This window comes from Bison bison, unplaced genomic scaffold (genome assembly GCF_000754665.1).
Source record: "Bison bison bison isolate TAMUID 2011002044 unplaced genomic scaffold, Bison_UMD1.0 scf7180017864181, whole genome shotgun sequence".
NCBI lineage: Eukaryota > Metazoa > Chordata > Mammalia > Artiodactyla > Bovidae > Bison > Bison bison.
This window is the reverse complement of record NW_011494753.1, coordinates 14,988,776-15,009,315: the sequence shown is the minus strand read 5'-3', so window position 1 is coordinate 15,009,315 and position 20,540 is coordinate 14,988,776. Positions and strand designations below refer to the sequence as shown.

At 38.3% G+C, this 20,540-nt stretch overlaps 1 protein-coding gene across 1 annotated transcript in view; it reads left to right on the top strand.

Annotated features, from left to right (window-relative positions):
* PRKD1 (protein kinase D1) overlaps positions 1-20,540 on the top strand; it is a 352,693-nt gene that overhangs the window by 285,055 nt on the left and 47,098 nt on the right. The window contains exons 6-11 of the mRNA XM_010843418.1: positions 8,807-9,017; positions 10,497-10,574; positions 12,393-12,597; positions 16,659-16,782; positions 18,255-18,332; positions 19,629-19,908. Of these exons, the coding sequence (XP_010841720.1) occupies positions 8,807-9,017; positions 10,497-10,574; positions 12,393-12,597; positions 16,659-16,782; positions 18,255-18,332; positions 19,629-19,908 (976 nt within the window). The remainder of the gene's footprint in view (positions 1-8,806; positions 9,018-10,496; positions 10,575-12,392; positions 12,598-16,658; positions 16,783-18,254; positions 18,333-19,628; positions 19,909-20,540) is intronic.

Genomic DNA, 20,540 nt, shown 5'->3' with positions numbered 1-20,540 from the left:
CGAAAAGAATTAAACACGACTGAGCGACTTCACTTTCACTTTCTCCTGCATTGCAGGCAGATTCTTGACATTCTGAGCCACCACGGAAGCCCACTATGAGAATATGTATCCCTAAAATCGCTATTCTTGGATTTTCCACATGATCTGCTTACCTTCCAGTTCACATTCTATATGTAGATGAAATCTGACAGTCAAAGCCCTCCACTTGTTGACATGCAAAGTTATTTTCTTCCGCCGTGGAAATGCTCCATTTTTATTTTGTGAATGTATAGCATGTGACATTAAGGTTACACTGCCCTCAAGTTTATCCTTATGGAGAGGTGGTCTTATGTTTCCCCTTTACTCCAAGAACCCACAGATTTACAGGCTGTAAGTAACTGACATTTTGGAAGAACAGTGCATGCAATTTGTAACAACTCTCCAACAGGTCTAGTGCTTTCCCTGGAAAGGGTGGATTGCTTAAGAAAATAGTTAGATTCCTTTATCCTTCATTTCTGTTTACTTAAAAAGAGTGAGGCAATATAAAAGTTAATGTAACTTCCAAGACTGCTTTAGCACTCAGCAAATCCAGATCACCTTGTATTTTTAAGAGATTATATATTTTATTAGTGTGAAAGCTTTCACAAATTGCTTCAAACATTAAAAGTGGATTCTCTACTGTGAAACAGCATCCATCACCTCTGAGCAGGGGGTACACTTTTTTTCTGCCCTGTAGCAGTCCTTTTCAATGTTTTGAAAAGGTGTTGATTAGATTTTATTTATGCTGTATATTTAGGGTATCCAACTGAGTAGCCAAACTCATTTATCTGCACACTTGGCAGGTAGTTCCAGGCCTGTAGAGTCAAAATTGTAACAGAATAGCACCAAACAATTTAAAATTCACCAAACACCGTACCCTCCACTCAGGGAATTACAGGGCATCACACCAGAGTGTTCATATGTGAACTCCATTTTACAGGGGTGTTGAGACTTGCCTGTTGCCCAGGAACTGCTCTGGAAAATCCCAGATTCCCCATTTTTGAGATGAAATACTCATCTAAGTGTTGTGGAAAGACGTCAATCGTTTCTTTTCCCTTCATAAAATAGCCTGAGACTAAGCATTCACTGTCCTGTTTCACTAGTAGTGATGATGGGTGAGGTCAGATAATCATTTCCAAGTGGGATAAACAGGCTTCAGAGTATATAAAAGAAATCTCCAGTCAGTCCAAACACTGGGAGGACTGAATTGTCCTAAACAGAATTTTGGCTGCTAATACTAGTTAACATAGCCATTGCATGGCAAGATTCACTCCAGGGTCCATACCCAGTACTTCTTCCTCAGGAAACTCCTTTTCTGAATGACCCCTTCATCTCCACCACGGAAATGGTTTATTTTTTCTTTGCACCTGGATGCATATGGGCACTTATTCTGTGTGAGGCAGTTTTCCAGAAGTTGATGATACAGTGATGAACAAAATTGTCAAGTTCCCATTCTCATGGAACTTATATTCTACTGAAGGGAGATGGTTTTGTTTACCTAATAAACAGGTAAGTAAGACAAGTTGTAGGCTGCAGTAATTGCCCTGGATGAGAAAGTATGATGTGCCAGAGAGTAAAAGAGTGTGGAAGGAATGTGGGCAGGAAATGAGGTAGTCTGGAGGCCTTTTGGAGAAGGTGATATATGACCTGGAATCTGAAGAGTAAGGCAGAACCTAAAGAAGGAAAGGGCACAAGTCAATAACAACAGTTATGTTGTGTCCAGAATTCTGTTGGGTAGTAAGCTTATTGGGCACAGAGATTGTTACTGATTAATCTTTATATGTCCTATAGCATCTGACTTGAGCCTTTGGGTAGAATTTGTCCTAGGAAATACTTGTTAAATTAGGTAGATCCATCTTGATAGCAGTAGGGGCAAATTGTTATAAGGCACTAATCTGCCCAGTTCTTTGATAATCAGAAAGGCTAGGTCTTAACACTTCAGTAAAAAAAGGTTAATGTTTGCTTGGCTTGGTGTCACACAGTGGTGCTTGTATCTTTTAAGCGTAACAGCAGCTGGATAGGAAAGTAGGCAGGCAACTGAGGGATTCTTAAACAATAGAAGCTATATATTCTGCTAGCCATAATGTTCTGGAACACATGTTTGATGCTATCCTCTGAGCACAGGCAGACTGCTTGAAAATCTCTTCTGTGGTTTAAGGTTAAATGGTTCACAATATTTTCACGGTGCACTTGGCATGTAGAACGTACTACTGCTTTGTTATTCTCATTTCTGTGAACTCTTCTTTCGTGACTTAAATGAAGGGAAGAAAATATTTTCTATTTTTCTATTAGTATAAAATCAGGGGATATGAGAGCTGGGAGAGACTAAGAAAAGAGGAAGCAAGCCCGGAACAAGACTACCTGAGTTCATGGTTCTGCATTTTACAGGCTGTATGATCTTGGGCAGATGATGTAATCTTTCTATGGTTCAGTTTCCTTATCTTTAAAAAACCTGGTGATCATGAGATTGAAATGAGTTGAAATAAAGTGCCATGAAAGGAATCTGGTACATACAAAAGTTATAGAAAGTATTTTATGTCTTTATCTAATCCTGAGGTCTCAAACTCCTCCCCATGACCAGATTTATTCCCCAATTCTGTTGACTGAATGTTTCAGAATTGTTTTCAGAGTCGCTGATATTTAGAAATAGAGTTATTTCATAAAGTGCCTAGATTTTCTGCTGCTTTTGTAAAACTAAAAAAGCTGAAAACATAAGGCTTTTTCAGTCACATGGCAGCCATTAGAAGTATTTGAGCCACAGCCATCCCTTTTAAACTGAACCTGTCCTCTCCAGTTTTCCATAAGCTCCAACATTCTCTGTTGCATTCCTGCACCCATTAATATTAACAGCCTACAGGTGCATATTTGAGCTTTTTACCTGTCCTCTTTTTAGAGCAGAAGGGTTGTGATAGATATTGTATACATGTTGTATATGCTAAGTAGGGATGAGGAGCAGGCAGACAAGTACAGAGAACAGTTCCAGTGAAAAACATTGCTTAGTCAACTGTACTTTCTCAAAACTGAAATTCTGTAGAGCAAGTGTGTTGGTGTTACCAGTGCATGTAGTACTATGTCAGTGTTACAGTGCATGTAATCCTAATTTTTTTTTAAATGCTTGTATTAACAGTCTATATTTTGAACATCTCTATTGAAATGTCTCATCCATTATTTGCATACATTTATTTCTTGAAAACATTCATTATTGTTCAAGCATTGCTTATTACTTACATTGTACCAGGTTCTTCTTTCTACTAGCAGAAGACAAATGTGATTAAGACACTGTCCTTCCCTTAGGAGCTTACTGTGTAGTGAAAAGTGCAAATGTGAAAGTGTTACTCACTCAGTTGTGTCCGACTCTTTGCGACCCCGTGGACTGTAGCCCACCAGGCTCCTCTGTCCATGGAATTTTCCAGGCAAGAATACTAGAGTGGGTAGTCATTCCCTTCTCCAAGGGATCTTCCTGACCCTGTAGTTGAACCTGGGTCTCCTGCATTGCAGGTGAATTTATTACTGTCTGAGCCACCAGGGAAGCCCCATTGTGTTAATGATTAAGACCAAAAGGAGTCCTGAAAATGATAAATCCAGAAAGACACTTCAAAGTGTACACAAAAGTATTAACTTTTCCATTTCTCTTTAACTCAGTAGGAATTTATGTCACTCCAAATTCAGTTGCCAGTATGGGTCTATATTTTAATACTGGATAAAGTTTCATTTGAATGCTGTTTTTTATAAAGTGACTTTTATCTCTCAGGAAATCTTATTTTTAATTTTTATGTAAATGACAAGAAACCACAAGTAAAGGCAGTTTTCCCCCTCTGTTTTTTAGATTTATTAATAAAGAGAATTCATTTTGAACTGCGAAGTGGAATATACCTTGTTGGGAAATTGTTTCAGAGTCCTGTTGAATGTTTAAAGATGTGCTGGCAGTTGGAGTTTCCATAATGTAATCTAAGCAGTCATTTCCTGGGAGGGTTCCAAACTTGCTGAGTCATTATTTAATATACCAGGTTAAAAACCAGATTCTGTGTCTAGAAAAGCAAGATGCATTGTCTCCATAAGTAGGTGTTCAGTGCGTGCACTTTTAACTTTGGCAGTCGTTTCACACGAAACACTGTTAACATGTGGATGTTACAGACACGTCAGGAAACCACAGTCTTGAAAACATTGTAATCTCTTGAATCTTTAATATCTAGTCTTGGCTTTAAAATTCAGCTTTCATCATTTTTCTGTTCTCATATTCTCTCCCATTCATGACCGTGATCCTTCTTACAATGAGAATAAGAGAGACCTTTATACTTTTCATCATCTGCAATTTGCCAGATCAGATCATTGGTGTCAGTCCATACAAATACCATGTCATACAGTGATGTCAGCTCTCAAAAAAGTTTCACACCTACAATTTGATCCAAACTCCTCCACTCAGGAAAAGAACAATACATAAGACCAATGGCTAATGTAAACATGTAAATTTTTAGAAGTGCATCCTCTTGTATGTGCTTACCGTAATTATAGAGAAGAGAATGCTATATCTGTTCAGAGTTTTGAGCCAGTCATTGCTCTACACATAATAATGAAGCAGAATGAAACAAAATGTTGCTGTTTACTTCTTCCTTTCCAAAACATTTCAACTTTCCTCTCTATTCCCAGGGAGAAAAAAAACCACAACACTCATTCTGCAGATTGTCCAGGTTCCCCAAATACTGGAACAGCAAGTAACAGTGGAGATTAATTTAAACACCATTTAGTTAAACTAGTAAGCCTAATCAAAACTTCACTAGTGTTGATAGGTAAGCGAGAATTTTCTCTACCATAATTAAAGATCTTACTTACAAGTGTAAAGTAATGTACTCATAATGATTAAGTATACAAATATACTTCCTTGGTGGCTCAGACAGTAAAGAATCTGCCCATAATGCAGGAGTTCCAGGTTCGATCCCTGGGTCGGGAAGATCCCCAGAAGAAGGGAATGTCTACCCACTCCCATATTCTTGCCTGGAGAATTCCATGGATGGAGGAGCCTGGCGGGCTACAGTCCATGGGGTTACAAAGAGTCAGACAGTGTTGAGCAACTAACACTTTCACTTCACTTTATACAAATATACAAGTACATAAAAAATATTAAAATGAAGTAAGTTAATGAAGAAATATAATGATACCATATCTCTTTACTTTGTATAATAATGCACAACATCCATGTACTGTGCTTAGTCACTCCGTCGTGTCTCACTCGTTGCGACCGCGTGGACTGTAGCCCGCCAGGCTCCTCTGTCCATGGGCTTCTCCAGGTAAGAATACTGGAGTGGGTTGCCATGCCCTCTTCCAGGAGATCTTCCCAACCCAGGGATCAAACCCAGGGCTTCTGCATTGCAGGCAGATTCTTCCATAAAAACTAGTTATTTAAGTCAGCATTACCCTTTGAATTGTAAGTCTGCTTTCCTATTGAAATTATCTTAAAGTCCAAGCTAGTTTAATTTAGATCAATGCGATTTGTAAAACCATCCTCTATTTCTTTTAAAATTACTAACTTCTGAATTTTTGCCTACTCCGTAGCTTGATGCATCAAACAAAAAAAATATGGTAATGTGGATTTTGGGCATTATACCTTCAAATAAAATTTCACATAAAAATGGAAATTACAACTAGTAACTTTCTTAAAATGGTAACTGAATGTGAATTATTAATCAAAATGTATCACTGATTCTGAAAACACTTAGGAGCATTTTATTTGCTTTTATATTATTAGAAATGATGATTGGCAGGATTCCAGAAATGATGGTTGTTAAACATTTATGTAACCAATGATATATAGATAAATATTATAAATATAAATTTATATTACAGGTCAATGGCCTTATAGGATCTTATTTTTATGTTTGTTTTACAATCTCTTATATATCAGTAAAGCTTTTTTTCACACTTTGAAGAATGGATAAATATTTCAATAAGCATTTACAAAGTCATAAGATAGTAACCCAGTCTTTTTTTGTCTTAGCTCTTAATTTTGCTGCATAACAGGGAAAAGCAGGTATAAATGTATATGTGTAAACTCTCAGAAACATAGAATATAGTTCAGTCTCCATTACATCAGTTACCACATGCATGCATCCCGTCTCATGATTTTAAAACTTCACTTTTTCATTTAGAAATAGAGGCCACATTGAAAATGACTGATTCTATTTGGAACTGTAAGAAAAGGGAATCATGAGAATGTCTGGTTGTGTTGCTAGTTGATTTTGCTGCTGCTGCTGCTAAGTCGTTTCAGTCGTGTCCGACTCTGTGTGACCCCATAGACGGCAGCCCACCAGGCTCCCCTGTCCCTGGGATTCTCCAGGCAAGAACACTGGAGTGGGTTGCCATTTCCTTCTCCAATGCATGGAAATGAAAAGTGAAAGTGAAGTCGCTCAGTCGTGTCTGATCCTCAGCGACCCCATGGACTGCAGCCTTCCAGGCTCCTCCATCCATGGGATTTTCCAGGCAAGAGTACTGGAGTGGGGTACCATTGCCTTCTCCAGTTGATTTTAAGATGTCATAAATGACAAGAGGACGCTTTGATAATGTTGTTAAAATCTTAAATTGCTATTGTATCTTAAATGCTATTAGTTTTCATTTTGACACTATAAATCTGCAGTTTATTGTTATTCAGTGCCAAGGACACATGTGGCTGTGTGAATCTCATCTTTGCCTGAGTGTGTAGTACAGACTCGGCCACAAAATAACAGCCAGTTTCTTTTCCCTAAAATCATGTAAGGTTTTAAAATGTCTTAGGTAATCCTGCCTTGAAGGTAATAAATGACTTCTCAGGAATAATTCTGGTTCTTATAGTTTGTGGTAGTGTTTATGTGAATGTTAACATATTGGGTGAGAACATTGAACTTTATCTGATTGCCTCTTGCTCATCTAAGTGAATTTGCCCCATGGTATACTGAATAATCCAACATCAAACTGGCTTTGTCTACACATCTTAGAATTAAGTCTCTTAAGTTAAGAAAAATAACTGAGAAGTCATTTGGTCAACTTTTCATACAATTTTCCAAATTTGAGAACATTGTAAGTCTGCTAAGAAAGTGTGACAACAGATCAGCTTTTATTTTGAGTGGTGAAACTTTCCAACTGTGGAAAAATACCACTTTTCATTTTAGTGCACTTAAAACTGGCCCATTGGATTGTTAAAACAGGACCTAACCCAATGAACTTAATTATTTTCCAGTAAAATTAAATTCCACTGAAGGTATTTATTCAATATATTTATGATTCTGATTTGGCAAACCTTAGACTCAGTTTTAAAAGCTCCCATGATGTCTCTGCAAGAGTTGAGCCCTTCCAGAATAATTCTGCTTCATAGTTTTTTATGGAATTGAAGGTATAAATGTAACTGTAGACATAATATCCCTAAGTAGAACCTCATTTCAAATTTCTTTTTATTGCAGCTAGTGAATCTGTAAATCAAAATTTTCCCATTTGATGCAGATAGACATTGAAAGGGATAGAAATTACATGTATATATGATTTGTTTCTCATCTTTTCAGTAATTACCCGAATTAGACATTAACTAAGTAAGGTGATAATACAAGGGCTCTAGAAGCAGACAAACGTAGATTCATGTTTTGACTGTACTATGTACTAGCATTTGACCCCAAAATTAGATGCCTCAACTATAGATAACAAGGCCTGTCTTATAAGGTACCTAAAACAGTGATTATTCAGAGTTAATACTAAGTTAAGAGCTTAATAAATGAATTATATAATTATAATGACTATTAAAAAGTAATTCAGTTCTTTTATCCCAATGATTATTATTTCTGATGATTCCCAAGTATATTTCCATAATATCAAGAGATACCATGAAATTGTTCAAAAACACTGGAAACACAGTTCATTTTAATTCGTTTGTTTTTTTAAATCTATATAGAGCTGATAATGTAATTACAAAATGAGAAACAGGAGTGTACAGAGGTATAATTGTAACCAAAACATTAATATTTGTGACTGTTATATAATCTAGTAGTCACTGTTTCTCATTTTATAAATGATAGTATAAGTTTAACTCTACTTTTATATGGTTGAGGAATAATGTTAAATTATGTATATTTTTTTCTTGGAGAAAATCCAAAGAAACTATCGGCCCTTTTCAGATGAGGTACTGTATGGGACAGACTGGGGGGATTTGCTTTTCATTTATTATCCTCCTGAATTTCTTACATTTTGTACCTGTGAATCTTTAGTAAATATCAGTAAAGTAGTATATGCAGTGAGATTTAGAACCATATTTTTGTTTGCTTTCAACTTTATATTTCTCCATTAAAACTAATGAAACTAAAAAGCTGAAAATTAAAGTCCCAGAAATCAGTTTCAAATATTCTGATCTCCAATTCTGGTTTCAGATGTAAAAGCAAAGTACTCAAGTAAGACATAAAGGGGAAATAAATTACATTAATAAACAGAAACATAGTTTTAGTTTATTCCTCTGACATTCTTAACAATCAGTCCACTAAATACAATAGTAAAACAAAAAGCAATTTAAAAATACATAAATATATTATGCTGCATCAAGGTCACTTGCATCTTACCGTATCACTCTGGGAACATCACTACCACCTGAAAAGCTGGATGTGTTTTATTGGGAAAATGATTTTTCTCTCTGTGTCAGTTTTACTGCACTAGAGCCTTGGCTCAGTAATAATGTGAACCCTTTTGTCGAAAAATTAAATCAAAGTGAAAATAAAAATACATAAACATATAAATCAGTCTTTTACAACTTATTGTCCTCTGTTGTCTTTCAAACATATAGCAAAAGTCACCTTCTGAGTCCTTCATTGGTCGAGAGAAGAGGTCAAATTCCCAGTCGTACATTGGGCGACCCATCCAGCTCGACAAGATCTTGCTGTCCAAAGTTAAAGTGCCGCACACATTCGTCATCCACTCGTACACCCGGCCCACCGTGTGCCAGTATTGCAAGAAGCTTCTCAAGGGGCTCTTCAGGCAGGGCCTGCAGTGCAAAGGTAAGGATGACTTTGCCACCAGCCAACACTTGATCCTCATCCATTTGAAATAACTGTTTTCCTCATCACTTTTCTTTCTGGATGAATGCTTGGTTTTAATATTTTCTTCTAAAATCATTGTGATTACAACAGCAGCACCAAATAAAACAGCCTTCAAGGCCTTCACCTCCCGCTCTTCTGTCCACCTCCTGACCGTTTCGGTGGAGCTAGCCCACTGAGATAATACATGACGGATGGATGGCTATAAAAACCTACCCACGGGGAGCAGTGAAGCCCATGCTGGATCTTACCTAAGCCTCCTTCAGCCTCCCATTTGGACCGGGGAGCTCCTTAACCTCACTTGCCCTGCTTCTTGCACCCTACTGGACATGCTTATTCCAACATCTGTGGTGGTGCAAGCTCTGTGTAGACCTAAGGGGCCTCATTAGATTTGTGTTAACTACAGTACTTTCCCTGAAAGTGTGCTTGCTCTTACAATACTAGTATGCTAATAATACTTTTCCAAGGCTGATAGTGAAGCGTCTAGAGAAAGGGGTGTGTTTTCTGATTCACTCACAGGTCAGTATAGATGAATGGCTTACCCTTCCTTCCCCCACTGCCTCAGTGGCCTTCCCTGGCTCAACCTCACACTCCCCTAATGGCAGGATTCTGTCATTTGTCTGCTGTTTGCTACTCTGGCCTGGAGGGACCAGCCGGAACTTGCATGGTTAGCCTCATCTCAGGCAGGCTTCCTTACCGCCCTTGTTCCTTTTGATGCTGATCCCAGGTTGATTCCTGTGAACAGTCCCTCCTCCCCTCACCATGTACACATAGCTCTCCACCTTGCTCCTCTGGCTCTGATCTTAGCCTCCTTTCTGATCATCATCTAACCTTTCCCCTGTGTCCATACTTGTGGTGGCTGATAATGGCCTTTAAAGGTGTCCTAGTACTAATCCCCAGAACCTGTAAATGGTACCTTATATAGAAAAGGGGTCTCTGTGGATGTGATTAACTTAAGGCTTTTGAGATGGGAAGTTTAGCCTGGATTATCCAGGAGAGTTCAATGTAATCACAGCATCTTTACCAGACAGAGACAGGGATATTTGACACAGAGGAAGACAAGGTGACATGACCACAGAAGCAAACATTAGAGTGATGTGGCCACAAGCCAAGGAATGCCAGCCACCATCAGAATCCAGTCATCAGGATTCTCCCCTGGAGCTTCTGGAGGAAGATTTTGGATTTCTATCTTCCAGACCTGTGTGAGAATAAATTTCTGTTGTTTTGAAAGTGAAAGTGTTAGTCTCTCAGTTGTATCTGACTGTCTGCAACCCCATGGACTGTAGCCCACTAGGCTCCTTTGTCCATGGAATTCTCCAGGCAAGAATCCTGGAGTGGGTAGCAGTTCCCTTCTCCAGGGGATATTCCAGACCCAGGGATCCAACCCAGGTCTCCTGCATTTGTTGTTTAAGCCACCAAAAATAAAATCATTGTGATTAGATTGCAGATTCAACTGTCATAAACGCTGTGCACCAAAAGTGCCCAACAACTGCCTTGGCGAAGTGACCATTAACGGAGGTAGGTAGAAGGTCAGCCTTCTCTCCCTCTTAAGGCATGTGTCATATAGGACTTAGTGGGATTTTCTTTACTTTTGTTTCTATTCAGATACTTGTGACTCAGTAAATTACAGCCTCTGTCCTACTTTACTGTAGAAAAGTACCCGTCATTGTATTATGATAAAGACCAGAGATTATCTGGATTTTTACATGGTGAACCACCTCATACTGAAAACCTGGATATCCAGGATTTCTTCCCCAACTGCCTCATTTTCTACATCTATCCTAGTTCATTCAGAAATGTAGAAATTGTTGTAATGTCTGCAAGTTATACCTATCTGTCTTTTCCTCCATCCTTTTTATTCCAAGCATTGAAACAGAAGTTAACTTTTATTCCCTGTTGGTCAAGGGAAGAATCACAGAAATTGACTGACCGGAAACAGTTACCTACTTTCTTCATCCATCCAGTTACTATTTTCATTGTGTGTGTACTTGTTAATATGCATCTTTAATAATAATAAAAGGAAATTTAATTCAGCCAGTTAAAAGCTCCATATCCTTTTCTATATTGAGGAATATTCCTTTGGGAAGACTTTAACTGCATAGATTAAGTTTGAAGGAATCCTAAGAAAAATGTTGTGTTCTAAAGGAACAGCTCTCATTTTCTTCCCTGGTAGAATTCCTTATGGATTCTGAACAAAACATTTGACACAGAGTCCCAGGTTGACTTTACCCATAGATAGTAGACTGCATTAGACTTTCAGCCTGTTATCAGATTGTTGATTCCTCTGAGAAGAAAACTGGTGGTAAAAGATGGGAGAAACTGGTTGAGTATTTCTGTGTTACTAAAATCCTGAAGAACAAGTGATTATCTGTGTTCTCCACTTTCTTCTCTAGAAGAAGAGAAAGCTCTCTAGGAAAACATTCCCATAGTAGTTTCTGGCTTTGCAGTGCTGCCAAAGATAAAAACTTGGCAGTCTTCCCAGTTTAAGTGGCATGTGGTATTGATTTTATTCAGGCCCAGGAAATGTCAACCTGTACTAGATAACTGGAACTAAGGGGAAACAGTATAGTTTTTGTTATATTGATTAATTTGAAATCGCATTTTTCCATACAGTCTGAAAAATCTGGGAAAATGCGCGTTTTCCAAACTTGGCAGGCTATTTAAACCATCAGCCTTAAATAGGCTCTAATCAGTCTTTTTTCTAATTTTAAAGTAAGAACTGTATATTAGTAAGTAATTATGCTGCATTAGCATCAACAGCAGCAGCATCAACTGTGTAATGGCAGGATTCAGTATTATTTCAAACATCAAATATTTGTTTGATAGTTATTTAAACAGTGCTGCTTATGTGACCAACTTAATCTATTGAAATTCATGATTTTAAAAGTTACTGAGTGGAGTATCAGGAGTCAGTGACATTCCGTGTTCGTGCATGTGAAAGTTTCCCACATCCTCCCACATGTTTCTCTTTCCCACCAGGGTGCTGTGCTGCTGAAATAAGATTAGTTTCCTCTTCCTGGTATCACGTTGCTTCCTAGCACTTTGTTTCTGCATCACCCTTGGCGTCCTTCCAAGGCTCCCCATGACGTATTTATGCTTCTAGGCTTAGGGGCCTAAAAAATGAGCATCTACTTGTAAAATTATATATTTATCCTCTCATAAATTCAGATACTTATGAACTAAAGTTTAAAAGGAAAGTGAAAGAAAGGAAGAATTATTCACATGACTGTATTTTTAGGGCTTCCAATTGATTTGTTTTAGGATTGCCTAACTTTCTCTTAAGTCTTGGCTCTAGGATACTAGGCTTATCTTCATGGGTGCAAAACAATTTTGTAGATTTGCTTAGCCCTGGGGCAGAGTCTGACGTAGTCATGGAAGAAGGGAGTGATGACAATGACAGTGAAAGAAACAGTGGGCTCATGGATGACATGGAAGAGGCAATGGTCCAGGACGCTGAGATGGTGATGGCCGAGTGCCAGAACGACAGTGGGGAAATGCAGGATCCAGACCCGGACCACGAGGACTCCAACAGAACCATCAGGTGAGGGTGCTCTCCCAGGCTTGGTCAGACAGGCGAGCCCCAAGCGGTATTTACTTTTTAAAGCTCTTTGATATTTTAATCAATTACAGAGAAAACTTAAAGTTGTGTTTACAGGCATACCTGGTTTTATTACTTTATTGCATGTCATAGGTATTCCTTTTTTTTTTTAAACAAATTGAACCTCTGTAGCCACCTTGGGTAGGGACACCTATCAGTACCACTTTCCCAACAGCTTTTACTCACTTTGCATCTCTGTGTCACATTTTGGTAATTCTCTCAATATTTCACACGTGTTCACTATTATTATGTTTGTTAGGGTGATCTGTGTTTAGTAAACTTTGAGGTTACTGTTGTAATTGTTTGGGGGCACCACAAACCATGCCTATGTAAAACAGTAAGCTTAATCAATAAACATTATGTGTTATGACATCTCTACAAGCCAGCCATTTTCCTGTCTCTCTCCATCTCCTCAGGCCTCCCTATTTCCTGAGACACAACAGTATTGAAATTAAGCTAGTTAATAACCCTTCAATTGCTTTTAAGTGTTCAAATGAAACATTCATGTGTCTCTCACTTTAAATCAAAAGCTGGAAATGATTAAGCTTAGTGAGGAAGGCATGTTGTAAGCCAAGATGGGTCAGAAGCTCAGCCTCTTGAGGTAAAACCATCAGCCAGGTTGTCAAAGTTCTTGATAGAATTAAAAGTGCTACTCCAATAAACACATGAATGATAAGACAGCAAAACAGCACCGTTGCTGATGGAGATAGTTTAACCTTGATAGAAGTTCAGACCAACAGCAACATTCCCTTACAGTGAAACCTAATCCAGATCAAGGTCCTAACTCTTCAATTCTATGAAGACTGAGCAGTGGAAGATGCAGAAGAAGAGTTTGAAGCTATTAAAGATTGGATAAGCCATCGCCATAACATCAAAGTATGAAGTGAAGCATCAAGTGCTGATGTACAAACTGCAGCAAGTTACCAAAAACTCTAGCTAAGTTAATGAAGATAGCTACACATAGCATTTTCAGTATAGACAAAGCAGCCTTGTATTTGAAGCCAGTGGCATCTAAGACTTTCACAGCTAGAAGATGAAAGCTTCAAAGGACAGGCTGACTCTGAAGCTGGTAACTTTAAGTTGAAGCCAGTGCTCATTTACCATTCTGAAGAATCTTACAACCCTTAGTAATTATACCAAATCCACTCTGCTTATGTTCTGTAAGTGAAACAACAAAGCCTGGATGACATTGCATCTGTTTATAGCATAGTTTACTGAATATTTTAAGTCCACTGTTGAAACTTATTGCTCAGGAAAAAAAAAAAATTCCTTTCAAAATGCTGCTGCTCATTTACGATGCACCTGGTCACCCAAGACCTCTGATGGAGATGGATGGTAAGATTCTCGTTGTTTTCATGCCTTCTGACACAGAATCTGTTCTACAGCCCATGGATCAAGGGCTAATTTTAACTTCTATTATTTTTAGAGACACATTTTGTAAGATTGCCATATAGATAGTGATTCTTCTGATAGATCTAGACAAAGTCAACTGAAAACCTGAAAAGGATTTACTCTTCAGATACCATTAAGAATATTCATGATTAATGAGAAGAGATCAGAATATCAGCATTAACAGGAGTTTGGAAGAAGTTGTTTCCAAACCTCACGGATGACTTTGAGTGGAGGAAGTAGCTGCTGATGTGGTGCAAATAACGTGAGAACTGGAATTAGAAATGGAGCCTGAGACTGTGACTGCAGTGTCATGATAAACTAAGAGTTGAGCAGAGGAAGTGGCTTCTTGAGATGGAATCTACTCCTGATGAAGATGCTGTGAAAAATGACAACAAAGGATTTAGAGTAATACTAGCACACACATTTAATTTATAATGCAGTATAGAGTTTGAGTCCAATTTTGAAAGAAGTTCTGTGGGTAAAATGCTATAAAACAGCATTGTGTGCTACAGGGAAATCATTTGTGAAAGGAAGCATCAATTGATGTGGCAGGCTTTGCTGTTGTCCTGTTTTTAAAATTGCCATAGTCACACCAGCTTTCAACAAACACCATCCTCATGAGTCAGCAGCCATCAACAATAAGGCAAGACTTTCCACCAGCAAAAAGACTGCATCTTGCCCGAAGGCTGAGATGATGGTTAGCCATTTTTAGCAATAAGCTAATCTTTAATTAAAGAATATACATTGATTTTTTTAGGCATAGTGCTATATAATACATTTAATAGACCACAGTATAGTGTAAACATAACATATATACACCGGGAAACCACAAAATTCACGTGACTTGCTTTTTTGCCATGTTTGTTTTATCTCTGTGGTCTGGAATCAAGCTGAACCATGTCCAAACTTTTCCTGTAATTTGTTTATAAATGAGCTGTGTACTGTAGAAGAAGCTCCTAAGTTTGGAGCTAGGCGGTCGGGATTCCCCTGGAGAAGTGCAGCTTGCATCCTTTCCTGATATTGCCTCATTTTTTGACCTATTTTCTTTTGCATGTGAGGGTTACACATACTTTCAAACAGAAAATTTACTACTAAGTTAATATTTATTCAAAGCTTGTTGTGTGCAAATACATAGATCAGGGATCAACCTTAGCAGACACCATCTACTTTATAGTTGGCCTGCAATGTAGATAACATGGGTTTGATTCCTGGGTGGGGAAGATCCCCTGGAGGAGGAAACGGCAACCCACTTGGAACCTGGTGGGCCACAGCCCATGGGGTCAGTAAGAGTCGGACACGACTGAGCCACTAACACTTTATTACAAGAATCACATTATGTCTGGACCTTACTGTTCTTGATTTTGTTGCAGAAGTGTGTGGAGTTTCATATTTGTGATTTGATTGTCTGTACTTTTGATTTGTAGATGATCCCCATTTTTTATATTAGTGGTCAGCACACTATAGCCAAATCAGTCTGTTGGCCTTTTGTGTTAACAGTTTTATTGGAACATAGCCGTGCCCGTCCATAGCTATGTCTGTGGCTGCTTTTGCACTACAATGGCAGAGTTAAGTATTCTGCAGAGCCTGAAATGTGTATTACCTGACTCTACAAAGATAGCTCCCAAACCTCTGATTTATAAAGTATATTCAAACTTTTATGTCCATTTTATAAGTGCCATGTTCATTGGCACTCCGTAACTAAAATTCATAACTAAAATTGTTCATGAGAGGAGAGCAATAAAATAATTGGATTTTATTTCATTTAATAACATGAGAAATATTTTTCAAATACTGGAAAATGCCTATGCCCCCACTTTCCTTTGAAGATGAACATTTCTTTAGTATCAAAATATTGGTGGCATGTAAGTGGTGGGTCAGTGCAGACATAGAGGTAGAAAAGAAGGACATGAAGGAGAGACATAATTCCATGAGCAGTAGTTATTTAAAAGACAGTTTGAACAGCAGATTCTAATTTTTGTGAAATTATTTAGACAGAATTTCATGTTAACATATTACATCTAAATGATTAATATTGTGGCTATAATATTTATTAAGCAAATGATCATTCACGTGTGACTCTGAACTGTGGCCTCTGTACACTATGATAGTAATCTACCCAATGTTTACCCCAATACTGAGCACCAAGTGTTTAGTTCACCTGAAAACCTAAGTGCTTACTCTTCTGCTCAGGGATTGTTAAGATGTACATATAAAGCCCCTCTCACTCTTCAGAGCAGAGTCTGAACCATGGTACTCTGACACTGTATGTATGTATGTGAAGTTGCTCAGTTGTGCCCGACTCTTTTCGACCCCATGGACTGTAGCCTACCAGGCTCCTCTGTCCATGGGATTTTCCAGGCAATAGTACTGGAGTGGATTGCCATTTCCTTCTCCAGCGGATCTTCCCGACCCAGGGATCGAACCCGGGTCTCCTGCATTGTAGACAGACGCTTTACCGTCTGAACCACCAGGGAAGGATACCTTTCACTAAAAATGGGGTGTGAAATTTTCTTTTGCCTTTCACTTTGAAATAGCTGAAATAAGGCTTTAGGCAGGAAAAGAAGATCTGTATCTAAAAACATTTCTTTCTTAAACTATTTTGGCTTTTCAAGTCCATCAACAAGCAACAACATCCCACTCATGAGAGTAGTACAGTCTGTCAAACACACGAAGAGGAAAAGCAGCACAGTGATGAAGGAAGGATGGATGGTCCACTACACCAGCAAGGACACGCTGGTAAGGTCCACACCAAGCTCTTGTCTGGTCTTGTGAGCTTTAATTAGAGGGGCTTCTGGTGCTCTGTCAAGACTGTGGGATATCTGGGTTAGCAGGAGCAAACCTTAGTGCAGGCAGGCTTCAGGATCAGGGGAGAATATTCACAGTCTCTGAGTGTTCCATGTAGCTGAGCAAACAACTGAGTTAGAAAAGACTGTAGACAGCAATTTCAGGGAAACAAAGTCATTTCCCTGTATTACTTGAGATGATTCCCAAACAACTTGAGTGTCTACCTATCTTTTTATAGCAGCCTTGAAAACTTTCAGAATGCTCATCTGTGATTCAAAAAATTTTTGAGCACTGCATTTTAGGGAGAGAAAAAATGATAATAACTGTTATATAATTCTTAAATCCTTAAGTGTTCACTTAAAAATTGACCTATTCAGAAACATAGTAATCTTATATTTTATTAGATAAAAGACAGCACATTTACAAGTTTTATTATACTCTGAGTTTCTCACTACTTCTTATTTTCCTAATAGTTGATGCATGAGGTGTGCATGTATTGACATATGTTTCAATTAAACTAACTGACCTTTAGTAATAAGCTTCTTTCTCAGCTATTGGTAGTGTTTTCCTCATCACTTCCTAGCCATAGAATTCCTATCATTTCTTTAGGTAAATGGACACCTATAACCTAACAGCTATGTCTAAACTCAACCTTCTCTTCCAGAGAGAGCTTTACATGACTTACTGTAGGACTCAACTGAATTCCATCCAGTCTTTCCTAGATGTGGTAAAATATTTGAAGCATATTTAGTATATTTGACTGGTGTAAGACAGGTTGTAGAAGAGACCAAGAATAGTATTAGGACATTTTAGTCTGAAAAGAAGAAATACATGCATTCATACAGACACACACCAAATCATGGATGTTTAGATCTGCAGTAAGCTTAAGAGAAAGTCAAGCTATTGATGCATTCCTCTAATGTTAGGTTGATGCCCTGGAGTCAGCCTTACCATCCTACTCAACATTCTTTAGTTCTACTGTGCCATCTCTAATGGAAGCCAGAATGCCTGGCTGGATCAGCATGGCATGCCTTATGTTCTAAAACAATAGAATATAAATATTATGTTGCCCATTAAGCCCTTTTATTACAGCTATTAATCCACCTTTAGCTCTTCAAGCCATCAAGTACATTTTAAAATGGTGTTTTCTATTTATTCTACTTGCACTAAGTGCCAGGCACTGCTCTGGGTGCTAATATATCATCTCTTTTAATATTTATAACTCAAATGTAGGTGCAGAAACTCACTGTATACATTTGCTGAATAGACACCCTCTAGAGTCTTGAAATTGTTAGTCTTCCTCTTCCAAAGGCCGCACACTTTCTACCATCAAATCTTATGCCCCAGTGGGAAAATGTTTTGATTATATCTGTCTTGACTTTTTTTAAGTTTTTAAAAGATACTGTATCAAACTTCTGTTTCAGCGGAAGCGGCACTATTGGAGATTGGATAGCAAATGTATCACCCTCTTTCAGAATGACACAGGAAGCAGGTACTACAAGGTAAGGGTGACTCTTTCCTTGACTGAGGTCTCATGCCCTCTCTTGCTTTCTTGTGGGAATGTAGAGTATCAGAAATACAAAATTACACCCAACAAACGTGACTCTTATGAAGCTTGCTCCCAGAGATATTTTTTTTCTTCTCTGTAGTTTTTAGATTTGGGGGAAATCAGGTTGTGAGCTGATTAGTCATCTGTGAATTTCAAATTTCACTGTGGAATGCTTCTGGCCCCATGGGATGGTGGGGTAGGGGGAGGGGGAGAAGAAGCTTAACCATCTATTTTAGCAGGGATGTGTGATTTAACTAGCAAGTTCAGGGTCACAGAAGATTAGTGAAAAGTGAATTCCTGAAGTCTGTTCTATCCAACTTTCTTTGTTTTGTTTTGCATTGGTAGTCCTGCAAGTATGTCACCAGGGGTTAAGAAACATTGTATGACTCCTCCATGTATTGCCAATATCATAAGGAGCACTTTCTGCTAGAAAAATAATTTGGCAGTTGTTTTCATTCTGTCTCTCTACATGAAATAATACAGATGTCACATAACATATCACCCAGTGAAACATGGTTCCAAAAGAAATTTAGAGTGAAAAAGTATATATTTGCTCCATCAAGAATAATGAAGGCTCAGCGATAGTAGGTGTTCTCCATGGCCCCTTTACACAGACCTAACAGAAAAAGGAAACCTCATTAACTTTTAAATTAAAAATTTGTTTTAAAAGTTATTATTTCTTAAGAGTTATTTAAAAGTTATTATTTCTTCTCCATCCGAAAAGACAATACGGTGATTAATTTTTTAAATATCAAAACTGTCATAAAAGCAACTGCTTTTAAAACCACTCTCTGTGGTGTTCCTCACTAAAACTGTTCATGTGGCTATATTATTATATTAACATCTATCAAGTCAAATTACATGATTCATTTTCAGTGCTTTAAAGAATAGTTGAAATTTAAAAACAGCTGTGCATACCCAAATGCATTTCAAAAGGGTTGTGATTTTACCTCACAGTTATTAAAATTATCATTTATAGTCTAAGACTTAGATTTTGATGCAGGTTCAAAATCATTCATATTTATTCTTATTGCATGAACATACTAAAAAGCCACTTGAATTTTTCTGGAAAAAGGAAATGATAATTTTATTTTTGTGTTTTTCTTAGTTATAGTCTGTGTCTTATAAAACTGTTTTATAGAAATGATAGCTGATTGTAATGTCATTTCTTACATGTCCCTGGCATGAGTTTTATTTGAAAGTTTTATCCTTTGATAAACTCCATTAAGTACACGCTTTTTTGCCATAGGAAATACCTTTATCAGAAATTTTATCTCTGGAACCAGCAAAACCATCAGCTTTAATTCCCAGTGGGGCCAACCCTCACTGCTTTGAGATCACTACAGCAAACATCGTGTATTATGTGGGAGAAAATGTGGTCAACCCCTCCAGCCCGCCACCAAACAGCAGTGTCCTCACCAGTGGCGTTGGTGCCGATGTGGCCAGGATGTGGGAGATGGCAATCCAGCACGCTCTCATGCCCGTCATACCCAAGGGGTCCTCTGTGGGCTCAGGAACCAGCGTGCACAGTGAGTCTGCTGGTTTTCTGTCTGTCTTTGGAACAGGTGAAGAGAACCCCTTTAGGGATGTTTAGTTTATTGGAAGACCCTGATCCTGGGAAAAATCGATGGCAGGAGGAGAAGCGGGTGACAGAGGATAATACAGTTGGATAGCATCACCAACTCAGTGGACATGTGTTTGAGAAAACTCTGGGAGATAGTAAAGGACAGGGAAGCCTGGTGTACTACAGTCCATGGGTTCACAAAGAGTTGGACATGACTTAGTGACTGAACAAACAAAAGGGACAGGGTGGTCTCCAAATAAAAGCTTCTACATATACTAAGGTGTTTTATTTTATAGTAAAAATTTGAACAGATGCTTGTCAACCCAGTATATCCAATAATAGCAGAAACTTGGGCTATTGGTGATAAAAGAAGTAATCTCGTTGGTGATAAAAGAAGAAGTAATCTTGTCAGCTCGAGCTTGACTGGAATGCCAGTTTTGCCATCTGCAAATCTGAGTTAACACAAGTCCTCCAAAACCACCAAATGTGCTACTCTTTGCAGGTGACTTAGTGTTCAGAGTACTTGCTGCTGCTGCTGCTAAGTCGCTTCAGTCGTGTCCGACTCTGTGCGACCCCAGAGACGGCAGCCCACCAGGC